General features: G+C 40.7%; 1 protein-coding gene across 1 annotated transcript in view; it reads left to right on the top strand.

Annotated features, from left to right (window-relative positions):
* Positions 1 to 26,151, top strand: part of MTRR (5-methyltetrahydrofolate-homocysteine methyltransferase reductase) — a 41,053-nt gene that overhangs the window by 5,112 nt on the left and 9,790 nt on the right. Inside the window, exons 3-11 of the mRNA XM_032219778.1 lie at positions 876 to 1,029; positions 6,873 to 6,990; positions 10,046 to 10,376; positions 11,494 to 11,613; positions 13,966 to 14,119; positions 16,524 to 16,612; positions 18,299 to 18,479; positions 22,730 to 22,772; positions 23,480 to 23,645. Coding sequence (XP_032075669.1) covers positions 876 to 1,029; positions 6,873 to 6,990; positions 10,046 to 10,376; positions 11,494 to 11,613; positions 13,966 to 14,119; positions 16,524 to 16,612; positions 18,299 to 18,479; positions 22,730 to 22,772; positions 23,480 to 23,645 — 1,356 coding nt within the window. The remainder of the gene's footprint in view (positions 1 to 875; positions 1,030 to 6,872; positions 6,991 to 10,045; positions 10,377 to 11,493; positions 11,614 to 13,965; positions 14,120 to 16,523; positions 16,613 to 18,298; positions 18,480 to 22,729; positions 22,773 to 23,479; positions 23,646 to 26,151) is intronic.

Raw genomic sequence — 26,151 nt, 5'->3', positions numbered from 1 at the left:
ATTTCATAATATTCCGAGTCTTCTTTATCTTCGTAATCTATTTTTTTCATCCTATGTTATGCTATAGTGGTCTTATAAATTATAAGAATGCGTTGAATCGCTGAATATTGACTCTTAAAGAGTTTAGTAATTCATGTGGTAGATGTGGCTGAATATTTTTTGTAGTTTCGTCGTAAAGCTAGAACAGTGTTTCTCAACACTGACAACTTTTAAGATGTGTAGACTTCAACTCCCAGATTCCCCAACCAATATGCCTTAATGTTTTTTGATATAAATTTCTTAGTGTACATACAGGTTCGAGGTTCATTTTATTTATATGCCGCCCTATTCCCAACGGGACTCAGGGCGGCGCACAAACCCAAGGAGGGGAAGGGAAACACAAAACTACAACAAAAAATACAGAGCATTTAAAACAACCAACAGCCACACGATTCGAGAGGGGAAGGGAACTCATCAACCCCAGGCCTGCTGACACAGTCAGGTTTTAACGGCTTTTCGGAAGGCCTGGAGAGAGGTGAGGGTCCGAATCTCTGCGGGGAGCTCGTTCCAAAGGGCCGGAGCCGCCACAGAGAAGGCCCTCGCCCGGGTAGTGGCCAGATGACATTGGCTAGTAGACGGAACCCGGAGGAGGCCTAATCTGTGTGATCTAATGGGTCTTTGGGAGGTAATTGGCAGCAGGCGGTCTCTCAAGTACCCAGGTCCAATATCATGAAGGGCTTTATAAGTGACGACTAGCACCTTGAAGCGTATCCGGAGACCAATCGGTAACCAGTGCAGCTCGCGGAGGATAGGTGTAATGTGGGTGTACAGATGGCACAGAATTATTTTGATGTTGTGCTCAGTGTTTTAATAATGTATTTCCTTTTGCTTTATAGTATAACTTGGATAAGGAAAAGGATCCCGTGGTTATTGTTACTTCTACTACTGGTACAGGAGAACTTCCAGATACTGCAAACAAGTTTATAAAGGAAATTAATGACAAAAGTTTGCCATCTGATCACTTGTCTCATATACGATACGGACTGCTAGGTAAATGACTTATCAATTACTGTTCTCATGAGGAAGGGAAAAAAAATCTGAGCTAAGTATAAATCTCACTGGTGGAGTAGATTAAATTCTTTCGCTACTTATAGGATTTTTTTTTTCTGTAAGGAAGTTCTCCATACAGAAGATTCCTAAAAGGTCATCAGTAGTCTTCCATTCCTCTTAATCAATTTAGCACTGCTGATAAAATGTATATAGAGGAGGTACCCATTCTGGGTCTATTTGTGTTGAAACGGAACTACATTTTTCTTTAGTCCATCCTTTCTTCGGAGCCCTGGAGCTGAATGGGGGGTAGGGGGCCATACTTCTCCCCTCTATTTTTCCCTGAAAAGTAGATTTTAAAAATTCTAAATAAAAAAGTCATGAAGTAATTCTAGATAACATAAAATAAATATTAGAGACAATTTAAAAGCCTGTAAATAACAAACCAAAATCCAACAACACTTGAAACAGTATCATCAGTGTTTTCCTGTACGCTGCTTGGAGAGTCCAAGCAATGGGTTAAACTCAGCCAATCTGCCCAGGACTGAATTGAAATTTTAGCCACGCTTCTGGTGTTGCCTTGACTTGCCAGATTTTGAATTCAGTCAAGTTGACGCGTTTCACTTTCATCAGTCCTTTTCAGATTGCTTGGACACTCTAACTTTTATTTTATTGATTTTGTTTTAACTTTTTTCTAGTGATTTTTGAATTTTCCTCCCTTTTCTTCCAATTGAGAGCAGGAGCGGTGAGAAGTACTTCTTAATTTTTCTCTTTCTTCTCCTCCCTCACCATTCTGACTCCCACGGTGTCCCGGGCTCACTCGGGTTCTGCGGAGGTCATTGGCAGCTCCCGGTGGAAACGTGGGGTCGGAGTGCCGACGGCCACACGATCGCGCTGCTTCCTATTAGCTGCGTGATCACTTTTTCCGGCAGGGCTTTTCCTCTCCACCGTCCATACTTGCTAGGGAAGCTGGCTACTGGCGCGGAGCTTCGGCAGGTTTTTTCCTGATACTTCCGGTGGCCGTTTTGTATTGCCTTTTTTTGGCACGGCTGCCATTTTTTGTGTTTTTTTCCACTGAGTTTAACCTTTGCTTAGACTGTTCTCGCAACATACAGAAAATGACCCTTCAGGTAATCCAATGGTCATTCTGTTAAAGAATGACAGAAAAAATGACTTTTAAAAAATGGTCCAGCTATTCCATCTCTCAGTCTGGGGGGTGAAATTATCCACCCCTCAGAGAGGGTCTGCAATTTGGGAGTCCTCCTGGATCCACAGCTGACGCTTGAACATCATTTGTCGGCTGTGACCAGGGGGGCCTTTGCCCAGATTTGCCTGGTGCACCAATTGCGACCCTATCTGGACCGGGAGGCCCTTCGGATAGTCACTCACGCCCTCGTCACCTCAAGACTGGATTACTGTAACACGCTCTACATGGGGCTGCCCTTGAAGAGTGTCCGAAGACTCCAGTTAGTTCAGAACGCAGCCGCGCGAGCGATTGTGGGTGTACCCAGGTACACCCACGTCACACCTATCCTCCGCGAGCTGCACTGGCTTCCCATTGGTCTCCGGACACGCTTCAAAGTGCTAGTCGTTACTTTTAAAGCATGGTTTCGGACCTGGCTACTTGAGAGACCGCCTCCTGCCAATTACCTCCCTAAGGCCTATAAGATCGCACAGATTAGGCCGCCTCTGGATTCCATCTGCCGGTCAATGTCGGCTGGTGACTCCCCGGGTGAGGGCCTTCTCTGTTGCTGCTCCGACCCTCTGGAACGATCTCCCCATTGAGATCCGGACCCTCACTACCCTTCCGGCCTTCTGCAAAGCGACCAAGACCTGGCTGTTCTGGCAGGCCTGGGGCTGTTGAATCATCCAGCCCCACCCTCAGTTGTGAATGTTGTGTTTTTTAATGTTGTCTTGTTTTTGTATGTCCCTCCCTCCCCCTTTTTTATTGTAAGCCGCCCTGAGTTTCTTTGAGAGTGGGCGGCATACAAATTAAATCAATCAATCAATCAATCAATTTTATAAATAATATTTCAAATAGTGAAAGAACAGCATGATTTTTCCAAAGGACATTTTTTTCTGTGCAAATTATAAAACATTTACTTTATTTAAATTATTTATACAGCTACCCATCTTTCAGGCAACTCTGGGCTGCTCCCAAATATATTATCACATTTCATGCAAAGTTTATAAATAATGCAAAAATTCAACTATTTCCTTAACTTGTGTGTGAAATTCCTTCAATCGCTGAGCACTGAACAGTAATTTACCGAAGCAATGTCATTTGTCTCTGGGTAGACACTTGCTCATCTGAGGTTGAAAACTGATTCCTTCCATCCCCTTAATTCCTCTTCTATTAGGATTAGATTCATCCCAGATTGCTTTATTGTTTGGGCAGCTTAAATGTTCAATAATTCCTCCATTATTACCTACCCCTGCAAAAATATCTTGGATATCAAGAAACCAGTGACGTGCGGTGAGCTTTATGGCTGGTGAGGCAGCTTTTTAGACTTGTGGACTTCAACTCCCAGAATTCCACAGCCAGGCATGCTCAGTTCCGATTTAAAGCAACAGCATTTTCCCCCCTTGCAAAATAAGTTTTCCCATTCTTTTTCTTCTCCCTCCCCCTCCTTCCTCCCTCTCCCCTCTCTCAATCAGACACACGCACACATAGAAGTTGGATCCCTCTCTCACTCACTCACTCTCAAACAAACACAAACACAGAAGTTGGATTGGATATATTTTCCAAAGGCTTGAAAGCAGCTCCTCTGCCTTCCCCCCCCCCCTTCCCCTGCTGCCTTCCGATCAGAGCCTTTGATTGCAGGTGAATCACGTTGCTTTTTCAAACTTGTAATCAGTGAAGCTGGGCTTATATACTTTTATCCAGCTCTCTCTGTTTGTGTGTGTGTGTGTTTGAAAAGGCAACGTGGTTCTGCCAGAGCTCTGAGTCAGACTGAGCTAGTTGCTCCCAGAGAACTCTAAAAAGCCTCTAAAAATGCCCTCTACAGGAGGCGAGAGAACACGTGCCTCCTTTGCATATGAAATTTTTCACTTTTTAACCATTGCTTAACTCTTAAAAACCGAAAAATTGCTTATGCATAGGAGGCCCCTAGTTCTCTCGCCTCCTCCTATAGTTAATACTAAGCACTGTTCCAAGTCACTGTGACTTGGAATCTGGCAGCAACTAACTTGGCTTTAATTATTTTTAAAAAATTCTTTAAAATTCTTTCCTTTTCCTCATGACTGGTAAGGCCACGCCTCCCCTGCCTCTAGTGACTGCACGTCCCTGCAAGAAACTAAAAAAGAGTGAACACAATTCTTCCATACTGCAGAGCCCAAATTCAGTTATCTGTCATTCAAGCCAACTGTTTTAAAATAATGTAATGAAAAAAGGACAATTATGTGGATAGAGCGATAAAACACACAATTAAACATAACATATTTCCATATTCCATCCCCATCTGCCCTATCCCAGGGTCTGCTTTGGAATGAAAGCAATTCTTTTTTGGAAAGAAAATGTTATATTATTTTTAAGGACCATTTGGGCAAAGACAAGATAGATAAAGACAAGATGAGAGGTGGGGAATACTTTTCCAGAGGGCAGGTGCAAAATAGAGAAGCCCTTATTCCTTGGGTCCATTAGATGATAGCATTTAATCAATGAGACTCGGCGTCAGGTTCCAAGTATCATGTAGAATTAAATCAGAGTCCAAGGCAAAAGGATCCTTAAAGTTCCAATTAAATAAATCAGACATCTTGGCATTATGCTATGGAATCCCAATACTGGAAATTACATCAGAATCCCACCCGGTTAAAAGTTCGTGATCTTGTCCCCACACCCATAATCCATCACATGGTCCAATCTTCTTCCACGCTGGCACCCACACCCAGCTGCTTCTGGTCAGGTGCGGAGACAAAAGATGACCTTGAGCTTCTAGAAAGGAATTGTTTTTATTTTGAAAACAACACATTCTACCCCTTGCTATTTCACCCCCCCTCCCCCAATGAGAGTGTGGCAGGCCAAAGATTCTTAACGAACTCCCCACGGAGATTTGGACCCTCACCTCTCTCCCGGCTTTCCGAAAAGCCGTTAAAACCTGGCTGTGTCGGCAGGCCTGGGGTTGATGAGCTCCCCTCCCCTCTCAACAGGTGTGGTTGTTGGTCATTTTAAATGTCTGTTTTGTATTTGTATGTTCCCCTTCCCGTTTGAGTTGTTCGCCGCCCTGAGTCCCTTTAGGGAATAGGGCGGCATATAAATAAAATAAAACTTTAAACTTAAACTTAAAGGAACCGCTGCAGGCCTGACACCCGGAGCATGCCAATTCTGTCCAATTATACTGTACTGGAAATAGTAATTCCTCAGACAGGCAGTGCCATGAAGGGTTTTAAAGGGAATAACCCACACTTTGAATTGCATGTGGAAACTAACTGGAAACCAATGCAGGACATGAAGAAAGGTTTTCCCATTACTACCTATGCTGCTGCATCATGTGCCATTTCCAGTTTACATATGACCTTCAAGTGCAGCCCTAAATAAAGCACATTGCAGTTCCATACATGACCAAGGAACAAGTGAGTGATCCAACTTCATGTCACCTCTCAGCTGGCCTTCACCAACCAGGAGGAAATGATGCTCATATTCCATCTTATTCCAAAAGGAACTCACCATTTCTGAAGTTCTTTCTGGTCGGTTGAAGTATGGAGTTCATTTTTGCCTAGAAATTGTCCTGTTGTCTGTATGATACTAATTTGATGTTTATGGAGAGCGGAAGAAACTGAAGCTTCTTCCTTAAGAGCCGAGATGGCGCAGTGGTTAAATGCAGCATTGCAGGCTACTTCAGCTGATTGCTAGTTCTGCAGTTTGGCTGTTCTAATCTCACCGGCTCAAGGTTGACTCAGCCTTCCATCCTTCCGAGGTGGGTGAAATGAGGACCCAGACTGTGGGGGTGATATGCTGACTCTGTAAACCGCTTAGAGAGGGCTGAAAGCCCTATGAAGCGGTATATAAGTCTAACTGCTATTGCTATTGCTTAAGGAGAAGCTGTAGAAAATTCTTTACTTTGTGCTCATAGCTGTTACTCAAATGATTGAATTTCTATAAACAGACAGCAAAGGATATATTTCAGCCAATCATGCGTTTAGGAATATTGGTCGCTCCACGGAAAAACCGAGGTATATATGTGGCAGATGAGAGATAGGGTCACCTCTCGGTAAGTCAAGATTGTAGAGAAGGCCGCCACCTGACGCCTTAACGTGTTTGGCGAAAGACCTTTGGTGAGGCCCTGTTGGAGAAAGTCTAACGCATTAGCCATACATTGACGCGTATTGGAATATAGGACTAAGCTAGTTGAGAAATCTTTTCCAAGAATTCCCCAGTACAATTTTTACAGAAAAGTATACTAGAATATAGAGGTTATGTTGACTCATTGTAGGATTTTGGGAGTGGGGGGGGGATGTAGAGACGAGTTGTTTCTTATTTGTTTTTTTTGTTTGTTTGTTTGTTTTTCTAATGCTTTGAGTATAATTTTAAATACATTTTGAAATTCTTTGTCTATTTATATGATCTGGGTATCTGATGGCGAGTTTATCAATAGCAATAGCAGTTAGACTTATATACCGCTTCATAGGGCTTTCAGCCCTCTCTAAGCGGTTTACAGAGTCAGCATATCGCCCCCACAGTCTGGGTCCTCATTTCACCCACCTCGGAAGGATGGAAGACTGAGTCAACCCTGAGCCGGTGAGATTTGAACCGCCGAACTGCAGATAACAGTCAGCTGAAGTGGCCTGCAGTACTGCACTCTAAGCACTGCGCCACCTAATTTTAATCCTTAGTTTGATCTTCTCAGGTCTTGGAGATTCTGAATTCACATTCTTCTGCAATGGTGGGAAAATAATAGACAAACGATTTCTGGAACTTGGAGCTCAACGGTTTTATGAAGTGGGATTGGCTGATGATGCCATAGGGTAAGAATCTAATTTCTTTCAGATAAGTTTTATTTTAATTTCTTCCCAACGTATTTAGATATGAATATGAAATACTGTTTTTACTTAACACAATGATGCTTGTCCCATAACAACAAATTGGGACGGACACACACACACACACACACACACACACCAGGGATGGGTTGCTAATCCCGTTCCAACCGGTTCGGTTGGAACGGGGCCGGCGGCATCCTCGTGCACGCGCGCAGTTCACGCATGCGTCTTAGCGCCTGCGTGATGCTCCAGCTGCTCGCAGAGAATCGCGCAGGCGCTGTATGTGCCATCCAGCTGCTCGCGGAGAATCGCGCAGGCGCTGTATGTGCCGTGCGCCTGCGTGGAAGCGCAGAAGCCTTCAAAGACCGGTAAGGAGGGCGGGTGGGTGGGCCCTTCGCCGTTCCCAGAAGTTACTTACTTCCGGGTTCGCCGACCAACCGGTTCGCGGGGAGCGCCGCGAACCGGTTGAAACCCACCCCTGACACACACACACGGTTTAAAAGCCAGGAAAAATATGTCAGGAAGTTGGCTAGAGTTGACCTGGCTTCATGCCTAGGATAATTGTGGTAGCACAAGTTAAAGTTGCAGAGATTCTCCCATCTCAGTTGAGACAACACATTGGTTCTTTTGCCTACCGGCAAAACTGCTGTCATGGCTCATGACTCAAATTATGACTCTGAAGAAGTTACTCCAACTGAACCAGTAGAATATCAGCCTCAAAAGACACCAAGCCAGGAATCACCTGAAACTGATTAGATTTAGGCACCATCAGAATAGTTGGAACAACCAGATGATAATGTAAGGCCTCCAAGCCCTAGTACTTGGCATATGGAGTGGAGAGCAGAACAAAAATGTTCATTGAGACTCTTTGCCAAGCAAAGGGGTAACTTGATGATTAAAGACAAGTGGCTGCAGGCTGATTTAAGAGGAAGCCATGAGCCACGTTTCTCCATTTGATTTTCTGCTGTGACATGTCATTCCTGTGAACCCTGCTTGCGAAACTCTAGATCTGGACTGGCTGATAAACCTGATTTGCATCTCTAAGCTTTGGACTGGATTTCAACTACTTTTCTGCATAGTCCTATTAAAAGTGAAACCACCCAAAACCACTCTGGCAAGCTATTCCCCCCCCCCCCCCAAGGTAGTTTGTTGATTTACATTTCTTTTCTTATCTGCTGTTACATGATGAGCCTTGAGTAAATTGTTTTCCCTCACTTAGTAACTGTGAGTGTGAATGTAAGGCCTAAAACAGGACAACTGTTGAGCAGAAATAATACCAAGAACTCAGGGACAGCTGTCATCTTTATGTTTATCTTGCTTAAGGAAGGTTAACTTTTCTTTCTTTTGTAAAAGTAATTTCTTATATCTTTCTTTGTGAAAAGGATAAGGATCACATGCTGCTTTTTTTAAACAGCAGCCAATTAAATAATAGTTCTCTACTTAACTAGAATCAGGACTGGAATTTTGGCCACTAAGCTATATACCGTATTTTTCGGAGTATAAAAGGGGCTGAAAATCTGGGTGCATCTTATACACTGAATACAGCATTTTTTGGCCTCCCGAAACCCCACCCCTTCACCAAAATGGCTGTGCATAGCCTTTAGGAGGCTTTTAGAGTGCTCCTGGGGGTGTTTGGGAGGGCAGAAATGTGCAAAACATGGGCTGTTTTGTTGCTCAATTTCGCACCCAGGCCCCCGGGAGCACTCTGTAAGGCTCCTAAAGGCTAAGCATGTCCTTTTTTTTTTTTTTTTTACAAAAAACGGGCCCGTTTTCATGAAAAAGATTGCAGAGTGCAAAAACTTTTTTTTAATTTGCCTCTTCAAAATATTGGTGCATCTTATACTCCAGTGCTTCTTATACTCCGAAAAATAGGGTAGTCGTTAAGCAAGTAATCAGGTGACCCGACCCAATTTTATGACCATTTTTACCACAGTCTTTAAGCAAATCATGTGATCCTTAAGGAAATTCAGCTTTTCCAATTGACTTTGCTTATCAGAAGCTGGTGGGAAGGTTTCAAATTGCAGTAATGTGACCATAAAACTCTGCAACCATTGTCAGTTCAGGCCAGTTGCCAAGCACCTGAATTGTGAACATGTGGCCACAGGGTTGGTGTGATGGTTGTATTATCGAGGATCAGTGGTAAGTCATTTTTCTGAAGCCACCATAATTCCAAACCGTCATTAAATAGCTATAAGTCAAGGGCTACATGTAATACTTATTGGTCTATTTAATTAAACTCAAGTCTCTTTCAAGTCTCTAATCATGGTGTCTACGGAGGCATGTCTATATTGTTTTCTGAGCAACAGAATGGAAGCGGATTACTACTGTTTTTCTTCAGCCTAAAATTCCAATGTGGTTTTCATTCAAGTAGCAACCGTGATCAACTCTGCTTATATTTTGTGCAGGGACAAATCATTTCCATGTTTTTGGCAAGAAAATTACATGAATGTGACCATGTCTCACTCAAGCCTTAGTCACCTGTTCTGACCCCTCTCGTCCCACACTAAAGCACGCCGAGCCAAAGATACTTTACGGAATTTATTAACAGACAGACAGGTCCTTGGCAGCAATCCAGCACAGACAAGCCTTGGCAGCAATCCAGCACAGACAAGCCTTGGCAGCAATCCAGCCTGCCAAGCTAACAGCACAGTTCTCCAACATTAGTTAATGCGTTGACTCCTGCAAAAGGGCTGTGTGCACAAGCATTTCTTTTATAGTCTTGAGAGGAGCCTAATTACCACCAGCTGAGTGCAATTACCACCTGTAACTGCACAACTGTTCTTTACGCCTATTAGCTCTCGGTGCCGGGCATCCAGGAACATCTCCCTTGCCTCCTCCCCACTGCTGACGTCCGGATCACACTCCCTTGTCTCCTCCCCACTGGTCCAAGGTTCAGGCGCCTCTCTGCACCCTGCTCGGAGTTGGAACCCTGTCCAGGGTCCTCCAAAGCCGACTCAGTCCCTCACTGGTCAAGACTAAGTCAAAAGAGATGATTTTACCCTAATCTTTTCATTTATTTACTCTCTTTACTTTGTTTCAGGTTGGAGCTGGTGGTTGAGCCATGGATTGGTGGACTTTGGGTTGCACTTAATCAAGAGTTTGCATCTAGAAAAGAAGACAAAAATGCATCTTTTTGTGCCAACAAGTTTTCTAATCTCAGTATAAGCCGCCAAGCAGAATGCTTGAAAACTGAAGATTCCGTTGTGAAAAATAATCTTTCATCAAAAGAAAATATTAACTCGGAACGTCCTACTGAAAACTCTCAACCTTCACTTTCTTTCTCAGGGTCTCCCCTCTCAAATGCAACTCTTAATATCCCTGCTTTGCCACCAGAATACCTAGAGGTGCAGTTGGAAGAAAGCTGTGCTGAGGTAGAGTCTCCCATATTAAAGAAGTTTTATAGCCATACACTTCAGAATCTGGAATCTGGAATTTTTTTTAGAACTCATGTTAAACATATAAAAAAAAGTGTTTACAATTCTGTCTTTAAAATTATTTTAATTGAGTAGCTGGTAAAACAAATGAGGAAAACATGGATGTTAGCATGAATTCTTCAACAGCACCTTATCTTCCTCAGACTTAATTGAGTCTTTAATAATTAAGTTTTTTTTCTTGCAGTCTCTATAAAGTAAGGACTAGAATTCAGCAAAGTCTGAGTCAGAATGAGGGGTTGTCCTTGGAGTGTGCTGAGATCCTTGTTCTACCATCCATTAAAAACACTTTCGCCCTTACTACTTTGATTTTAGCATTCTAACATAGGAAGAGGCTTAAAAAACATGGATGTCATGTGAAAATGAGGGTGACACATGTTGCAGCAGGGTGGAAATAAATGTTAATCTTCTCTGTTGAAATTTGTGCGGCCCTAAGAGGGCTTTAGTTGGGTGGATTGTTCATCTCAGTGGTGGGTTTCAAAAATTGTTCGAACCTACTCTGTGGGTGTGGCCTCCTTTGTGGGAGTGGCTTGCCACCCATGTGACCGGATGGGAGTGGCTTGCCGCCCATGTGACCGGATATGAAGATGCCGACGACACTTGTCATAACCACCTTAAATTACCTCACACACAGCACTGGCATGCATAAGAATACGATGTAAACTTGTTTTTTAAACGGCATCTTTGGTTTGCGTTAAAACAACTTCAACACACGCAATGTTCTGATTGCACCACAAACACAGTAGTCATCCTTACCTTTCACAGAGGCACTGAGTTTTATAAATATGAGCATGATGGTGTAGAATAATCATATCCAAGGACCAGTGGTGGGTTTCAAAAAAATTTGGAAGCTCTTCTGTAGGTGTGGCCTGCTTTCCGGGTCCACTGGTGGAACCTCTTCTAACCGGTTCGGTAGATTTGACGAACCGGTTCTACCGAATAGGTGCGAACTGATAGGAACCCACCTCTGGTTCATCTACTGTAAATATCAAACATCTTGTGTAATTATTTCTTGTAGGGAGTCCTTTGAATTAAATTTGTGTCAATTTATTTTCAGAATGCTAGCCTACCTTATATTTCGGAGAACTCCATTTTTCGTGTTCCTATCACCAAGGCCGTTCAACTTACTAGAGACGATGCAATTAAAAAATCATTGCTGATTGAACTGGATATTTCTGTAAGTTGAGGGATGTTTTTAAATTACTTCAGCTGATACTGATAAACATAGAACTGCAATACCTATTTCAATGTGATGTATCCCTGATCAAAGCTTCAGTTAGCCAACTATACTTTCCCTGTACTGGGTTATATTAGATAGTTGGCATTCAGTGTTCACTGGGCAACTAAATATTTAAGTGATGTAGTGTTTCCCCACTAGTGTGTATGCATGTAAAATAAGTATTCTAAAATCCTTTCCGATAGTTCTATAAATTATGGAATTTGATATTGTTTCATATTAGTTGGGTAATAAGTAAAACAAAATGATGAAGTTTAGAAATTAAAATAACAACAAGCAAGCAGGCTAGGAGGAGCTGGACCTCAGTATAGGACTTCTCTGAACTAGGTTGATATTAGAGGATCTAATTAATCTTCTCTTGGTGTAGGTGGGTAAATGGAGAAGCAAGCTGGGAAAAGATAAGGGAAACCGTATAAAGGTAAAAAAAAGGGCTAGTCAGAAAATGCCTCTTCATGCTGACATGAATTTAATTACAAATGTGTTGGCTAAGGCTTCACTGTTGATAGATTTATTTTGTAGGAATGGTAAACAGGACAGGAACAACAGAAATGTAATGCCTAATTTGGAAAATCCAATAAAAAGAGTTAGAATCAGTAAATATTCCAGATGTGGAATCTGCAGCTGAAGGGGGGGGGAGTTTAGAGCCTGGAATTGCTGGCGGGGAGGAAGTGACGAGAGAGCAGACCTGCCCACCACCCACCCACATCTTGGAGTGCTTATCTAGAGATGTTCTGTAGTGAGTGCAGTTAGTTTGGTGACATTTTTGTAAACAGGTAAAATAACAGTAAACTACTTCTCTGATAAACTCTCAATGTCATTCTGGTTGATTGATCCTTCAACCCATCTGTGATTATGTTACAGGAAACACACAGAAAAAATTAAGGATAAATATTTTGGAAGATAATCTTTGGAGAAGGCATTAACGAGTCAACAGTGCTAGTTCTCTTATTTAAGGTTAATAGAGACTTTATGGTAGAAAATATTTTAAATGATAGGAAAAATTCGTTTTTGTTTAAGAAAAGTTTGATAATAAAACTATAACTTTGGCTTCTGTATGTACAGCAAATCAGGATCAGTTGAGATTTATGCAAAGAATAATAAAAATTTTAAATAAATGTGGGTGGAGAATTTGCTTCTAAATGGTTATATGAATATTGGTGCAGGTGCATCAGATGGCAGAATAAGTTAGAATAATAGAAGCCAATTTTTAGAGTTTAAGAGAAAGAGGAGCTTGCAAAATCATCTCTATGGTTATTAGTGAACCGGGGGAATAACAGATACAGATATTTAAGAGAACTAAGTATTTGAGCTATATAAGAAGCATGGATTTAAAAAGAAACCTTGTTGGACACATTTATTGATTATTGATTCATTAAATTTATATAGTCTCCCATCTCAATTTTACATGACTCTAGGCAGCTTACAATAAAACAAGTAAAAAACAAAATATGCAATATATACAATATTTGTGAGATTGGTGTCGATTCTAAGGTTAAACCTGACACGAAGCATGACCAGATGAGTTAGTTCTATTTTAGGATAAGGTTATAATTAACAGAATCTTTTAAGTCTGAAGATACTTCTTTTGCTCTGCCCATGCCCAAACTATTTATAGCCTGAAAACAAGGGAGGGTCTCTTGAGCTTTTTGTCCCATCCACATTCCTGCTTTGGGGTAAGTTGCCTTTTATCTGAGTTCCATCTTGCTGTCCAAAATCCGAAGGTCATTCTCATATTCACTTACACAGATCAGGTAGGATGGGTAAAAACAATTAGGGAGAAATGATCCCATAAGTAACATGTTACATCTTATGTTACTTGGATTATTCCTAGATTATTCCTAGATTTAGAGCCGAGGTGGCGCAGTGGTTAAATGCAGCACTGCAAGCTACTTCAGCTGACTGCAGTTCTGCAGTTCGGCTGTTCAAATCTTACCGGCTCAAGGTTGACTCAGCCTTCCATACTTCCGAGGTGGGTGAAATGAGGACCCAGACTGTGGGGGCGATATGCTGACTCTGTAAACCGCTTAGAGAGGGCTGAAAGCCCTATGAAGCGGTATATAAGTCTAACTGCTATTGCTATTGCTACAGATTTGCTAGAACTTAAATTTTGAAGGAACACTGGTTCTTTGAAAATTTTTGTTGTTGTTGTTTGTATTGTGCTATTCCAGTAATAATGATAACTATCTCAGGTCCTTGGGAAGGACTCAATAAATTAATAAAAATGACAAATCTAGTCTAAATATATGGCTGACAGTGCAACCAACCATAATAATAATAATAATTTGAATACAGGAAACAACATTTAACTACCAGCCTGGAGATGCCTTTAATATAATTTGTCCCAATAATGCGTTGGAGGTGGATGAACTTCTTGATATTTTGGGACTCTTGGGAAAAAAAGATCATTTTGTTTGCATAAGAGTTAAGGAAGGCACTAAAAAAAGAGGTAAGTTGTATGTCACTATTACATGGCATATGATACGACCATTTGAGAAGCAATGTGATCTCATGAGTTAAATTCTTATTTTTGTCTGGAGATGGTGTCTTTTAATGTCTTTTAATTTCTTAATTTCTGTAATTAAAATAAACTCCACACATATTTTATGCTTTTTTTGATTTACAACAATGCATGCTGCTTCTAATGCCATCAGCAAATTTCTAGAGGTTGTGGTTTGAGGTGGGTTCCCCCCCCCCCCCCAAATGGTTGTGTGAATCATTGCATTATATTTGCTCCATTAGGTTTATTTGTAGCTTACTCCTATGTTCATATACTCATATGTATAAAGTGTTATCCAAATTATAGATTTATTCCAGGGGTGGGTTTCAACCGGTTCGCGGCGGTCCCTGCGAACCGGTTGGTCGCTGAACCCGGAAGTAAGTAACTTCCGGGAAGGGCGCGCCTGCCCGCCCGCCCGCGGTCCTTACCCGGTTTTGACGAGTTCTGCGCTTCCACGCATGCGCAGGACGCATACAGCGCCTGCGCGATCGTCCAGGAGCAGCTGGAGCGTCGCGCAGACGCTAGTACGCATGCGTGCACGAGGACGCCGCCGGCCCCGTTCCAACCGAATCGGTTGGAACGGGGCGAGAAACCCACCCCTGATTTATTCCCTATTACATAGGCTTGAATTTATAAAATTAATCTTATTATTTTTTTAATTTATCTGGATCCTTTAGGATCTCTTTGTCAAACTCCTTATTCTGAATAAATGTAGGTTCAATGTAAACTTTTATTAAAAAAATCATCTCAGAAGTCAGATCAATTTACATAAAATTGTCTTGCTCCAGTATAAAGGGGGGGGAGGCGTAGAAACACCCGTATGACAAGGTCAGTTTATCTCTGATTCATAAGAAGTTGTCCCTTTATCCTGCCATTGCTGAATAAAAGAAACATAATTCTTTCATATCTGAAATCTGGGCTCTGTTTTGGGGTCTACACTAAATTACTGTTCTGCATCTCAGTATCGGTCAAATAGTTAATTTATAAAGAAAATTATCTCAATCTCCTTCCTCAACTTGGTGCCATTTAACTATTTTGCAATTTTGACTCTCAGAATTCCTCGATGGCTAGAATTTGGGAGAATTCTATCACAGCAATGGTGGAGCATTCCAAGTTGGGGAATATCTTTCCAGCAATTTATTTCCCAAGGACATTCTAAGATCCCTTCTGAAAAGAAGCATTTTAGGACCTTCTTTTATCCAACTGTAATACAAATGGATTTCCACTCAAACTATCTGCAATTGATCTTGTTAAGTTTGAACATTTATGCCAAGAACCCTTTTTCATATGGGACATGAGGAAGTGTTTCAGGGCGGGGTTTCTGTTTACCACTCCAGGATTGTCCTCTTAAGCATTTTGGGCTTGCCAGTTACGAGCATGCTCACTGCAGTCCTCAGAATATATGGGCAAATTATATCCCAGGGCTTGCTTTATACCATGTTTCTCTGAAAAGAAGACCCAACTAGATAATTAGCTTTAGCCTGGTTTTTCAGGATGTCATAATATAAACCTGTTCTGACCCCCTCCTCCGTCCAGTAACGAAAGCTGAGACAAGCTTAAATGGAATGTCCTTTAATAACAAGACCAGAATCTCGGTGGCTGAAAGCCAAACAAACAAACAGATAAGGACCTTGGCAGCAAGTCTGACAAACCTTGGCAGCAACTCAGACAAACCTTGGCAACAATCCAGCCTGACAAGTTAGTTTCTCTTTAGTCAAAGCGTTGACTTCTGCAAGAAGGACGTGGCACAAGCAGTCTTTTTTATAGTCTGGAGAGGAGCCTAATGACCACCAGCTGAGCGTAATTACCTCCTGTAATTGCATAATTGTTCCTCACGCTGAGTAGCTCTTCAGTGGCATGCATCTAGGAACAACTCACTGCTGGCTTCTGGATCACTCTCCCTTGTCTCCTCCCCACTGGTCCAAGGCTCAGGGGCCACCTGGTGGCCAACCAGTCTCTCTGCGCCCTGCTCGGAGTCAGAACCCTGTCCAGGGTCCTCCACATCCTCCAGGGTCGACTCATAGGGCCCCTCGCTGTCGGAGTCTGGTGGCAGCTCCAACGGCTACTGCTGGGCCACAACATAAACCCTACCCCAAAATAAGTCCCAATTAAGATCGTCAGCCAGAAGGATGCATTTAGAACCATATCTCCCTGGAAATAAGACCTAACCAGAAAATAAGCCCTAATGTTTCTCTTGGAGAAAAAAAATTAAAATAAAACCTGGTCTTATTTTCGGGGAAACATAGGTAGTACCTGAACCAAAGGAGGTGGGATGCTTTTTGGATTTCTTTCCAATTTAGAAGACAAAGCTTTTTCTATATGGTCACTGCTTTCTGTTATTCTTTTAAAATAGGAGCAGCATTGCCACCGTATATACCAGACAACAGTACCGTTAAATTTATGTTTACATGGTGTTTGGAAATCAGAGCAGTTCCCAAAAAGGTATTTTTGACATTTATTTTTTCATACAGTCCTTATCTGTGACTCTTGGTACACAGCAAGATTCACTTTGAGTCTACACCAGTGGTAGTCAACCTGGTCCCTACCACCCACTAGTGGGCGTTCCAGCTTTCATGGTGGGCGGTAGGGGTTTGCTGTAACTCTGCTTTATAAATTTTATAAAGTAAAGTTACTTCCCTACTTTATAAATCACCATGACTGTGGAACCGGTGGGCGGTTAGAAAATTTTTCTACTAACAGAGATACAAAAGTGGGCGGTAGGTATAAAAAGGTTGACTACTCCTGGACTAGACCAAATGCCATTTTAGTTCGTCTCTTATGTTGCAATTGTACTGTCTGCTGGTTCCACCACAAAACCGCGGTAGACTAAAGCGCGCTCGATGAAAGCCCGTACGTGACGTCATCACAGCGCGACGAAAACAGCGGTAAACTTAAAATTAACGCGTAAATCTAAACCTAACCCCCCCAAACCTAACCCTAAGCCTAACCCTTAACCTAACCCTAAACCTAACCCTATACCTAACCCTTAACCTAACGCTAAACCTAACGCTAACCCTTAACCTAATCCTAAACCTAACCCTAACGCTTAACGTAACCCTAAACCTAACCCTTAACCTAAACCTAAACCTAAACCTAACCCTTACCTTTATGTGAATCGGCTTGCTTTAAAAGCGCTTTTTAAAGCGCCCTTTTTTCTCCGCGGTCGTATTTGTCGCGCTGCTGATGACGTCACGTACGCGCTTTAATCGGGCACGCTTTAGTGGACCGCGGTTTTGTCGTGCCACGCTGTCTGCTATTTCAAATTAAATGTCTTCGACAACTGATGTGTTGTTTACTTAACCGTCTAGCCAAGCGGATTACTGCCTGATGTTGAGAAAATGCATCATCATTCTTTCTCTTTTTCTTACCTTTGATGGGCAATACATTAAATGTCTAAACCAGTGTTTCTCAACCTTGGCGACTTTAAGTCCTGTGGAAAAACCAAATGTATAGCTATGCTGGCTGGGGGCTTCTGGAAGTTGAAGTCCACAGGACTTAAAGTCGCCAAGGTTAAGAAACACTGGTCTAAACAGTTGCTTATACTAAGTGAAATGATTTTATACCGCTTCAGAATCAGGAAAAACTTCTATGAATATTTACTGAAGGCTTGTCTCTTTATTTGCAATGAATAAAATCACTATTGTGGGGAGCTTATAGTAATAATTATCGACATGTTTGAATAAGGCTGTTCATGTGTGTGCATATAATATTATTTTTTCAATTAAATAAGCCAAGTCTGAATACCTAGTGTTCAAATTGTATGTTTGCAGATGAAGATATTGGGTTATTTATTTTTTTCAATATAATCCACTAGATGTCATCATCTAACAATCTATGCAGAGTTCTATTTACTGGCAGTGTTTCTCAACTTGTTTGCATTTTATATCTTTATAAAAGCACAACGCATATGATATTGTTGCATTTTTCATTTATTTTTATGCAGTTCTGTAGTTTTAACGTAATTTGTTGTTGTTAAACACTGCTTCCAACACAATTCATATCGGCTTGCTTTTGGTTTGAGGATCGGCTCATTGTGACTAACTTTGTGAAATTGAGTAGGATGACTATTTTTTTAAAGTGTAGGTTGTTCACTCATGCTCAATTCTGAATGGTTTGTTTGTTTATTAGGCATTTCTGCGCTCTTTGGTAAACTACACCACTGACGTTAGTGAAAAAAGAAGACTTCAAGAATTGTGTAGCAAGCAAGGATCCTCGGATTATAACTCTTTTATAAGGGATCCCATTGTTACTTTATTAGATTTGCTCAGGGTTTTCCCAACTTGCAAGCCCCCGCTTAGTCTTTTGATTGGTGAGTCATTTTATGGGATGTTTCAACTCAGTGGTGGGTTTCAAAAATTGTTCTATGGGTATGGCCTCCTTTGTGGGAGTGGCTTGCCGCCCATGTGATCGGATTGGAGTGGCTTGCCGCCCATGTGACCGGATATGAAGATGCCGATGACACTTGTCAGAACCACCTTAAATTACCTCACACACAGCACTGGCATGCATAAGAATATGATGTAAACTTGTTTTTTAAAAGGCATCTTTGGTTTGCGTTAAGACAACTTCAACACACGCAATGTTCTGATTGCGCCACAAACGCAGTAGTCATCCTTACCTTTCACAGAGGCACTGAGTTTTATAAATATGAGCATGATAGTGTAGAATAATCATATCCAAGGACCAGTGGTGGGTTTCAAAAAATTTTGGAACTTCTGTAGGTGTGGCCTGCTTTCCGGGTCCACTGGTGGAACCTCTTCTAACCGGTTCAGTAGATTTGATGAATCGGTTCTACTGAATAGGTGCGAACTGGTAGGAACCCACCTCTGTTTCAACTAGAGAAAACAATATATTAAGATTTATGTATATAGAAGTTGATATGTTGCCCACTTTCCAAAAAAGCTTAGCTAAATTACCATAATATGTTTTACACTATGACTTGTCTTGCTGCAGTGAGGTGCGGTGAGGTTTATGGCTGGTGAGGCACTGACACAGGGGTTTCAAATTTTTTTAGACTTGTGGACTTCAACTCCCAGAATTCCACAACCAGGCATGCTCAATTCCGATTTAAAGTGACAGCATTTGTTTTTCTCCTTTGCGAAAAAGTTTTCCGTTCTTTTTCTTCTCCCTCCCCCTCATTCCTCCCTCTTTCCCTCCCTCCCCCCTCTCTCAAACAGACACACGCACACAGAGAAGTTGGATCCATCTCTCACTCACTTGCTCTCAAACAAACACAAACGCAGAAGTTGGATTGGATATATTTTCCAATGGCTTGAAAGCAGCTCCTCTGCCATACCCCCTACCCCCCATTTCCCTGCTGCCTTCCGATCCGAGCCTTTGATTGCAGGTGGAGCCACGTTGCCTTTTCAAATTTGTAATCAGTGAAGCTGGGCTTATATACTTTTATCCAGGTGTGTGTGTGTGTGTGTGTGTGTGTGTGTGTAAGGGCAACGTAGCTCTGCACGCAATCAAACTACACTTGGGGAGGGATCTACACTTGAGGATGAAGTTTGAATTCTTCCCCCTCCCTCCGACCCACACACATACCTTTTCCAGCTGTTTCAGAGAGGATTTCAACTCTGCTCTTGCCTGCCATCATGAAAAGAAAAAAAAATGTAAAAGGAAAAAGGCAAGAGCTGAGGTCAGGCTGAGCTAGTTGCTGCCAGAGTCACCGTGTGGATGACTCTGCTTAACTGTTTAAAAAAGCCTCTAAAAAACGCCCTCTGCAGGAGGCAGGAGAACGAGGTGCCTCATTACATCAGGAATTTTTCAGCTTTTAACCCTTGCTTAGCTCTGCTCGAGTGATAATAAAGTCAGACTTGATGAGGCACCTCGTTCTCCCGCCTCCTCCTGTAGAGGGCACTTTTTAAGAGGCTTTTTCAAACAGTTAAGCACTAAGCAGAGTCATCCATGATGAGACTGGCAGCAACTAGCTCAGCCTTTTTCTTTTTAGATTTTTTTTTCTTTTCATGATGACAGTGGTGAGGCTCTGCCTCTCCTGCCTCCCCTGACTGCACGTCCCTGTCTTGCTGTATGAGTTATATATTCCATATTAAGTTGTACATGTGGAACAATAACTAAGTTATGGGCTATGAATTAGAAAATCTGTATTTCAGTCTTGTTTCTGTCGTAAATTTAGTGAGTGAATTAGGCCAATTCCTGTCTTAAGTCTCACCCTATATTCATTTTGTAATGTTTATTTATTTATTGACTTAAAGGTTTTTATAGACCACCTGCACTCATAGCGGATTACAATCAAAACAGAGAATAACAAAACTATTAGTCTAATTAATAGCCTTTCTACTTCAGCACTCAGAAAAATAAGGTCTTCTGCCTTTTGAAAGGCAAGATGTTAAGAGAAGTTCTTATGCTGAGTCTATTAGCAGTCATACAAAAGTGCATTGATGGGCTCCACACAGTTCACACACATGGGAATCTTCAGCATACCCTTCTGAACAGGGCAAATGAGTGGTTTTATGCAGCTATTAAACAATATGGAAGGGAGGACCAAGCACCTTAATGGAATAATTATAGGCATAACTATTATTTCCTCACACATATTCTTAGCTGGAATTGCCATTTATTTATATTGGAACCACCAGTTCTACCAAATCCCAACACTTTTAGATAGTCCAGAATTTAGTTGGCAAATATGTAAGCTGACAACTCAAGAATATCTTGAATTGCTTTGTTAATGATATAGAATGCTGCCAAAAGATTTAAAGAGATCAGAAATGCTGCACTCTCTTGAAACAGGTCTTGAGAAAAATAATCCACCATTGTAACAAAACCATTTCTATGCTGACTGTAAATGATCCAGATAAACCATTCGCTTTAGAGCCATCCCTCTGTAACCAGATACCTTATTACCAGAGATGTCTGCAGGACATTGTATTTTTGCAGTACAAATTCTCTCCTTTCATACATACATATTCAAGGTTATGACACATATAGAAAAGAAGTTTACAGCGCACACGGTTTTCCCCTTGACGACTGTTCAGACCCTCTGCCCACCATGGAATATTGGATATCGGCCAGTAATTGTTCCAATGGCTGAATCAAGTAGTACCTATTGAGGAGGGTATATATCACTGCTTCTTTCATAGTGTTGACACCACCTTTCTCTTAACCCAAATTAACCATCTCCCCAATCCAGCAACTGAAAGACTGCTTTTGTGTCAGAATAAATCAAGCTTAAAGATGAAGTTAAATATGGTGGTAGTATGTGTTATTGAACTATATAAGAATGTTTATAAAAATTGAAATGCTGGAGATGTGATTCTCTCGACGCTACATATTTTCATATATGGTGGACTTGCAAAAAGGTTAAGGCATTTTGGATAAAAATATGGTGGATTATGCAAAATGTTCTTAAAAAAAGGATAAAGTTTACTCCTCAGTTATTTTTGTTAGGTATAATTACTGATTGTACAGCTGTAGAGATTAATTTGATTTTGCACTTAATAACTGCAGCTAGATTGTTGGTGGCACAATACTGGAAGAAGGAAGATTTGCCTACAATTCAAGAATGGACATTGAAAGTCACAAATTTAGCCGAGATGGCTAAAATATCTGCATATCTTAAGCATCACTCAAACGAGAGATATAAACGAGACTGGAAAAAGTGGATTGATTATATACAAAATAAATATGGGACTAAGAAATTCCAGATAGCTTATGATTAAGATCAGGGATGATATAAATTGTTTAAAGTTAACTTAGCAAGGAGGAGCTAAGTTCAATTTAAAGATGTTATCAATTTTCTATTCTTTTTTCAAATATATTTTAGACTGTTTTTGTTAAAGATTTGTACCGTGTATGGGTTCTGGGAAGTTGGGGGAGGGAAGGCTGGGGGGGGGGGTGTTGGGGGGAGGGTGGGAGGGAGGGATGTATGATAGGCTTGACGAGGGGTGTTAGATTTTAAAGCAATATGATTGCACATGTATACTGTCTTCTCTTATTTTTTCTTTAAAACTAAGATATGTTAAGTATATTGATATGGAAGCATAAATACCATCAATATAGAATGGAGTTTGCTCAGAAGTTGAAATACACCAAGTGAATGAGAGGGAAAGAGAGGAGAGAAGAAAGATAGGAAGAGAGGGATAGGAGAGAGGGTAAGGGGGGAAGATGAGGATAAGGAGGAGTGGAATGAAGAGAGAGGAGAAGGAGAAAGGAAGGGGAAGTAGAGTAGAAAAGGATGATGGAGGGAAGAAAGGAGGTAGGAGAGAAGTAGAAGAAAGGTGTATGGAGAGCAGAAGAGCTAATAATGGGTTTTTATCTTTCTGGGTGTTGATGACAAGAGGAACTGATGTAATTACTACTTAATACAATAGGATATTGGCTATGTAATAGTATACATGTGATTATATGTTATGAAAATGGAAAATAAAAGGTTTTAAATTTTAAAAAAATTGAAATCAGAATACAATCTACATAATACTTTTAAGTTTTATTTAAATACATAATTACTATACAATTCCATTGTTTTGTTTTTGTAAATAGATAAGAGTGGATTCAAGGCTAAACCTTTATGCTCACAGGTTTCTTCTTTTTCAGAACATCTTCCAAAGTTGCAAGCCAGACCCTATTCAGCTGCAAGGTAATGTAATTAAATTTTAATTGTGAATTGAAAGTGTTCTCCATTTGTTTAAATGGATCCAAACCTTTTATGGTTGGAGAACTTAGCTGAGACGTTAAATTGAAATCTTTGGAAGTGTACCAGCTTAGCAATTGAAGACTGGTGGTCATTCATATATTATACTTCATTAGATTTCTCGTGGTTTGTTTCTCAGCACTAGTAATAGCAGAATGAAAAGGCATCTTTGCTAAGCATTATCTCTGTTCTGGAAGTTCCTGTTTGGTTTGTCGTGGCTCATTTGTCCAGGGAAACCACTGTTTCAAAGTGATTCAAGTTGAAGCCAGTTCTCAAGCCTTTGAACTACAAAGCTGTTGGCCTGTAGCAGCAGCACCTTCACGGTGTGTGTTTGTGATTCCTCAGCCATCTTTCTGCAAGGTTAATCATTGGAATTCTGACAAATCACGCAGAGAAACTGAACAGTATAATCAGAGAGCTTTTGGGAATTGTCTTTTATATTAACTGTCATAACTGGCCACATGCTTTCAGTCTCAGATTCCTATCTGGAGTATTGGACAATAGTAATACCTTATGATCATTCTGAGAATAAAAAGGGGCTGGTAGAAGCACACAGCAGCATGACTGTCCAGAATAACCCTTGCTTTTGACAGAATACTTTATTATTATTCAATAGAACATTTGGTTTTTTTCCTTTGACTATTTCATTGCAGTTCGACTTTGTTTCATCCTGGAAAGATGCATTTCATCTTTAATATTCTGGAGTTTCCATCCCACCTAGGTGAGCTGCGAAGAGGGGTCTGTACAGGTTGGCTAGCTGATCTTGTTGCCCCCGTCCTTCAGGTGAATCAGAAGAGCACAGAACTCTTCTCTCCACAGGTATCAACATTTGATAAAAGCTTATGTTTTGAATCTGAGAAAATAATTCCTTCCTGTCAGGACCTCTCCATTAGATAATTAGGAAAGAAGACCACGAGACTCCATGTGTAGAAATCAAGTGTACTTTTACTAATTATAAATGATTAAAGGCATAGCGTAGCGAAGTCTGATTATTTAGGCGCGAAAGCGATTGATATATAGAATAGCCCATTCCCCACCCCTTGGCATCACAGTTACAGTCCAATCATAATTCTCTCAAGTGTCAGGTGTGAGATAACTTCAAAAGGCATCACGAAGATGGAATGTCGGTGCCGTTAGTCCTGGCGGGAATCTCCCACGCATGCGTAGTCCGACAGGCAGCTGAACTCCAGAACCTTCCTCCAGCACAATGAGTAACCCCTCCCAAATACCATGCCCTCCCTCCCCTTTTCATGGCAGCCGAAGCAACAGCAAAGCAGAGGCTGACACTTCCATTCTTAGTACAGTGGTTTGTGGATTGGTAGTAGCAGCTATAAAAAATATAATTTAGGGTCCTATGTAAAGATATTATTCTATTAGCAGACCTGGTTCTGAAAATGGAAAACTTCCACTCCTGAGGGCTAGAATGTTGGAATATTCTGGAGGAAGTTTGGATTGATTTTTAAGGTGGGAGAATGAGGGTGGGTGAAAATAGAAGCCAAATCATAAAACATTGACTGTAGCAATTAATTGTAGCAACTATATTGGATCATCATTTTATGATTCGTGTACACTTCTTTGGGATTGATGATGAGAAATGTATTATAGTTTTAAAATTACAATTTTTTAATTATAATTTAAAAGATAATTTGTACATGTAATGAAGTACTAATGGTATGTGACACCAGAAGTACTTAGAACTATGTAGGAAATGTGAAGAGTTATTTTATCATGCTTGGTGGACTTGTAAAAAAAAGCTAGAAACTTTGAGGTTTAAATAAAGAATGTTAAAGATTAATATTCAACTGAAACCGGAATCTTTCTTACTGAGATTAATGAAGAGATATGTAGAAAAAACCTATGGAAGATTATTTTTGTACCTGGCATCCACAGTGAGATTGTTATTTGAACAAAGATGAACATAAAGTACCCACAATGGAGGAATAATTGATAAAGATGACAGAATTTCCAGAGATGGAAAAATTGACTTAGTTGATTAGGGAAAACAATGTTTAGATTTGTCAGTGACTAGAAATTGTTTGTGGATGTTTTTGCTGAAAATGGGGAAAAAATGAATTTGTGATTCATGGGTTTGAAGTGTAGGAAGAGCCTTGATGTAATCTTACTGTCAGGCCTGACACTTAGAGAGAGGATAAAATAGAATTTATTTTTATAATTTATGCTGTACAGAAGATTGACTGCCAATCCTTTATATCATTTTTCTTTTTTCTTTCACTACTTTCTTATTTACTAACCACTTTTGTGGTTGACTCTTTTGTCTTTAAAATTTTACTGTTTTTACTTTACAAAAAAATGTTTAATAAAAATCAAGTAAAATAAAGCATTATAATAATTCTGTTGAAGAGTACATAAATAATCTAAAAATTTCAGAATTCATTTGAAGGAAGCAAACCACTTCTAGTGACAAGAATCAACTTGCATCCATTTGAAGTGCTTTATGGCCAAAAGAGAAATTGCAGTCATTTAAAAAACAAATTATTTCATGACATTAATTATTTGCTAAAGAAACTGCAGGGGTCTTTGCAGCTATATGAAAAATGCTTAACAATGACACAAGCCTTTCATTTATTACATTAATAGAAACTATGTTTTAATAGAAGTGAGCCCTGTGACTTTTACTGTTCTTTTGTCTGTGACCTTCTTAACCATCTATCAAGATTGTTCTGTTCAAAATGTAGAAGCAACTGTCACACCATGCTGTGGGAAAAAGTCTCAAAGACAAATATGTCACTTGGTAAACCAATTTCTGTTATTAGAAATTGAGTTTCTGTCATCTTATTTCACTTCCTTTCAATGGAAATCATTAATTATTTCATAGTTTACTCATTCCTGTGTTTCCTTATTTTTTATATTTTTTTAAGTGAGTAATTTAGCAATCATGCCTAATCACTGGAGGAGAGGAGTATTGGTTTGTACATTTTCTTCAGTTTCATCTTAATATCCTATCCTCCGCGAGCTGCGCTGGCTACCTGTCGATCTCCGGGTGCGCTTCAAGGTGCTACTTACCACCCATAAAGCCCTTCATGGTAGTGGATCTGGATACTTGAGAGACCGCCTTCTGCCAATTACCTCCTCGCGACCCATTAGATCTCATAGATTAGGCCTCCTCCGAGTTCCATCTGCCAGTCAGTGTCGACTGGCAACTACACGGAGGAGAGCCTTCTCGGTAGTAGCTCCGACCCTTTGGAACGATCTCCCTGTGGAGATTCGTACCCTCACCACCCTCCAGACCTTCCGCACAGCCCTTAAAACCTGGCTATCCCATCAGGCCTGGGGTTAAAGAATGTAACTCACCCCCACCCGAATG

This window comes from Thamnophis elegans, chromosome 6 (assembly GCF_009769535.1).
Source record: "Thamnophis elegans isolate rThaEle1 chromosome 6, rThaEle1.pri, whole genome shotgun sequence".
Classification (NCBI taxonomy): domain Eukaryota; kingdom Metazoa; phylum Chordata; class Lepidosauria; order Squamata; family Colubridae; genus Thamnophis; species Thamnophis elegans.
Note: the sequence above shows the minus strand (reverse complement) of the source record. Positions and strands in the feature narration are given on the sequence as shown.